Source organism: Antrostomus carolinensis, unplaced genomic scaffold, assembly GCF_000700745.2.
Source record: "Antrostomus carolinensis isolate BGI_N321 unplaced genomic scaffold, ASM70074v2 scaffold28325, whole genome shotgun sequence".
Classification (NCBI taxonomy): domain Eukaryota; kingdom Metazoa; phylum Chordata; class Aves; order Caprimulgiformes; family Caprimulgidae; genus Antrostomus; species Antrostomus carolinensis.
Window position 1 is genome coordinate 1485 of NW_010317487.1, and position 3830 is coordinate 5314.

General features: G+C 57.8%; 1 protein-coding gene across 1 annotated transcript in view; it reads left to right on the forward strand.

The window, feature by feature from the left end:
• DND1 (DND microRNA-mediated repression inhibitor 1) overlaps positions 1 to 1458 on the forward strand; it is a gene marked incomplete at both ends in the record, with an annotated part of 1955 nt that extends 497 nt beyond the window's left edge. Inside the window, 2 exon segments of the mRNA XM_029085115.1 lie at positions 1 to 328; positions 1060 to 1458. The exon segment at positions 1 to 328 is cut by the window's left edge and continues 79 nt beyond it. Coding sequence (XP_028940948.1) covers positions 1 to 328; positions 1060 to 1458 — 727 coding nt within the window.
• Between the last annotated feature and the right edge of the window lie 2372 nt (positions 1459 to 3830).

The following is a 3830-nucleotide window of genomic DNA, read 5'->3' on the forward strand; positions in this document are numbered from 1 at the left end:
TTCAGTGGGCTCAACCGGGGCTTTGCCTATGCCAAGTACAGCAACCGGCGCAGCGCCAAGGAGGCGATCGCTGCCTTCCACAACTTCAAGGTGCGGGAGGGCTGCACCATTGTGGTGTGCAAGAGCACGGAGAAGTGTGAGCTCAGTGTGGATGGCCTGGCCGCCTTTGTGAGCCAGCGGGAGCTGGAGGCCATGCTGCGGCAGGTCACGGAGGGGGTCCTCAGTGTCACCCTGTACTCCAGCCCCTGCCAAGAACGGGCCCAGCTCGCTGTGCTGAAGTATAGCTCACACCAGGCTGCTGCCATGGCCAAGAAAACCCTGACGGAAGGTAAGTGGGAGGCCTGGGTGCTGTGGGGTGCTGCTGGGGCTGGTCTTCCTGGTGTCTCTAAAACTGGTTCCATCTCCAGGCTCAGCTGTGGGGTGACTTCAACCTTGAGACATCCTTTGTTTTCTCCCTGTGTCCCTTGGGAGGTCAGCTGTCCTTAGTGGGGCTGATCCCCAGCAGTCCTCATGCTGGCCTAGTGGTGGTGGGGTAGAGCAACTGCTGGAGGTCTTCAGGCAGCTGCAGAGCAGGAACATCACCTGTACCAGTCCAGGGCATCCAGAGCTTTATAAACTTTCCCGATGGAGATGCCCTACCCCTCAGTGCCGTGTCCCATGATTGCACAACCTTCTGATGGGACACGTGTCCCAGACATCCAGCTGGAATCTCTGAAGTCCTCATTTGTACCTGTTTCTGCCCCAGATGAGAAGCATTTGGGTTTGATGTCTTTGCAGCTGTCCCTAAAGGCAGGCTGCCCCTAAAATCCCCTTGGCTTTGCAGCCCCGAGCCCGCCTTGGTAGCAAAAGGAGATGGAGATGGAACTGCCCTGCAGCCATGTGAGGGGTTGTGGAGGCAGGGGAGGGGATCCTGTGCAGTTCGCACGCTGTGGGTCAGTGCAAAACTGCCTGTGGGGATCACTGCACCAGATGTTGGGGGATGAGATGGGGTGGGATGGGGTGATACTGGAAGACATGAGCATGAGCATCTCCTGCCAGCTGCTGCCGGTCTCTCCCTAGGGAACGTGAGGCTCGGTGGGGTGGAGATGAGGGTCGGCTGGCTGAGCCCCAGTCTGAAGCAGAAACTACAGTCGTGCAAGGAGAAGCCATCATCCAGGCAGGTGCAAGGGGGCAAGTGCCTGGGTGTCCCCAAGCAGGCACCTCTGTCTCCGGTGCTGTACAACGTGCTGGACTGCCTGAACACCCTGTGCCGGAGGCGGTACCTGGGGACCCCTCTGTTCCTCACCAAGTGCGTCCAGGCAAACCCCAACGGGTGGCTGCTCTTCTGGTGCCGGGTGGTGATCCCAGGGTGCCCCATGCCCTTCAGTGGGTTCACGTGGGTCCGGCAGGATGGGCCAGACAGGAGTGGACATGAGGAGGCGAAGGTCACTGTGGCACTGCAGGTTCTCCGGATACTGGGTGAGTCCTCATGTGGCATCGGTGCCAACCCCCTGCCTTTCCCGTCTCAGAGCATCTCCTGGAAGTGTGGAGTTGTGGTGCTTCCAGTACATGGTGGGACCCAGCCTGACAGGCAGGGATGAAACACTGTCCCCTCCCTACCAGGAGTGGACATGAGGAGGCGAAGGTCACTGTGGCACTGCAGGTTCTCCGGATACTGGGTGAGTCCTCATGTGGCATCGGTGCCAACCCCCTGCCTTTCCCGTCTCAGAGCATCTCCTGGAAGTGTGGAGTTGTGGTGCTTCCAGTACATGGTGGGACCCAGCCTGACAGGCAGGGATGAAACACTGTCCCCTCCCTACCAGATGTGGCTCCGAGCTCCGGGTGGGATTCTAGGTTGGAAGCAGAGGATGCAAGGGGAGGGGATTTTGGATGAGCCCAGAGCCCGATGCTTTCCTCTCTGCTGCAGGATGCCAGCTGATGTAGGCAGCCATTCTGCCCCAACCACAAGTTGAACCTGAGCCACCAGCCTCAGTGCTGCCAGCCGCAGGAGCAGCGTGCAAAGCCCCACTGAGGATCTGGTCCTGTTCCAGCTTTGCTTTGAGTTTGTTTGGGTTTGTTTTGAGAGCTGGCTCTGAAGGACGGGGCTGCTGGCCTGGTCCATGACAGCTGCCCTGTTCCCAGCTGGCCCTTGGGGACGTTTCTGGTTTTTGGTGATGTGGGTTTACCTGGCCAGTTTGGCTTCTTTTAAGTTGGTTTGTGTTGCCCTGGTGCAGTGGTGGGGCCCGGTGCAGGTCTTGGGAGAAGAAGCAGCTGCTTGGAGAGACTGCCAATGTCGTCTAGGGAGGCGGAGGGGACCTTGGGGGCTGACTGGGGGACTGTGCGTGGCCTCAGCTGGCATGCCTGGTTCCTGAGGAATGGCCTTTGGTCAGGACAGGGCCATACCTGGGGACCATCCTGGTGAATGGGGGATGTCCCGTGGGCTGGTGGAGCTGCTTTTAATGAGGGGAGTGCCTGCGGGCTCTGGGAGGCGCAGGGCTGTCTGCGCTGCGGGGCAGCAGCCGTGGGGTTATTGGCTGTTGATGAATGATTTGTCAGGACCAGGAGGTCTGTCCGTGTGGTGTTCACTTGGTATTAAAGTAGGCTGGAAAGCACTGGCTGTGTCACGTTGTCTTTGCTCCTGCATCCCCAGCTCCCTGCCTGCCCAGCACCATCTTGGTGCTCTCCAGGACACCTGGAAGCCTGTCTTCTCCAGCAGCAGGAGAAGGGAGGAGTGGGACTTGGGTCCATCTTGTAGGCTCCAGGCTCCGGAGCCACAGGCTGCTGAGCCCCTGAAAGCAGCGTTTACTTCTTTCAAGCAGCAGCCCTGGGCACCCAGAGCTTTGTGGCCCCAGCTTCTCACTGAGGTCTCTCTGTGGACCTTTTGATGTGCCCTAGGCTGATCCGAGCACCTCTTGATGAGCCCTCAGAGGTCTTGGCCTTTGGGTGCACCTCTGGGACATTGTGGCTCTTCTCTGTGGTCTCTGAGTGCCTTTCAGTATGCCCTGTGGTCTGCCAGTGGTTTCTGATGAGCACCATGGGCTTCCGAGTGCATTTCAAGGCACACAAGGGTGCTTCCAATGACATAGCTCTGCTAGACCCCTCTGGATCTTCAAGGACCCAGGTGCCTTGCGGTTAGCCCCCAGTGGCCTCTGAGGACCCTACTGTGCTCACCAGGGTCCACAGTGCATTTTGATGCACCTGAGGGGACTCTACGTATCTTTGTATGCCGCTCAGGTGCCTTGCAGAGCAACACCAAGGCACTATGAATCATCTTCACGTGTCCTCCGGAGGCCATTCTGTGCTCAATAGTGGTCCATCAGTGCCTTTTGAAGTGTCCCAAAGGCCTCCCAGAGCATTAGGATGTTGCCCATGGGGCTCTGAGTCCATTTGGTGCACCTCGAAGAGCCCTGTGCACCTATCTGCTTCCCAGAGCTCTACCAGTACCTTCTGATGCACATCTGGACCCTCCAGCTCCCTTTGGCAGCACTCAAGTGATACCTTTGTTCCTTTTGGACATGCCCAGAGAGAATCTGCCAAGAGCCTTTTGGTGCACTCTCAGGTGCTTCCGAGTACCTTTTTGTACTCCCTGGATGTCTTCACGTCCCTCCTGACATGCACCAGGACCCTCACTGTCTCTGTGCATCCAAAAGAGTGTCCAAGTGAATTTTTGTGTCTTCAAAGTACCTCTTGTTGCACATGCCCTCTCTTGTGATGCTTTTCTCTGGGACTTCCATGGGTCATTCTGTGCTGGCCTAAAGGTCTGTTAGTGCCTTTTGAGGCACCCCAAAGGCCTTGAAGGCTATGCTGGCCCTGAGGATGTATCCCAGCCTTGGTGTGGCTCAGGACCATGT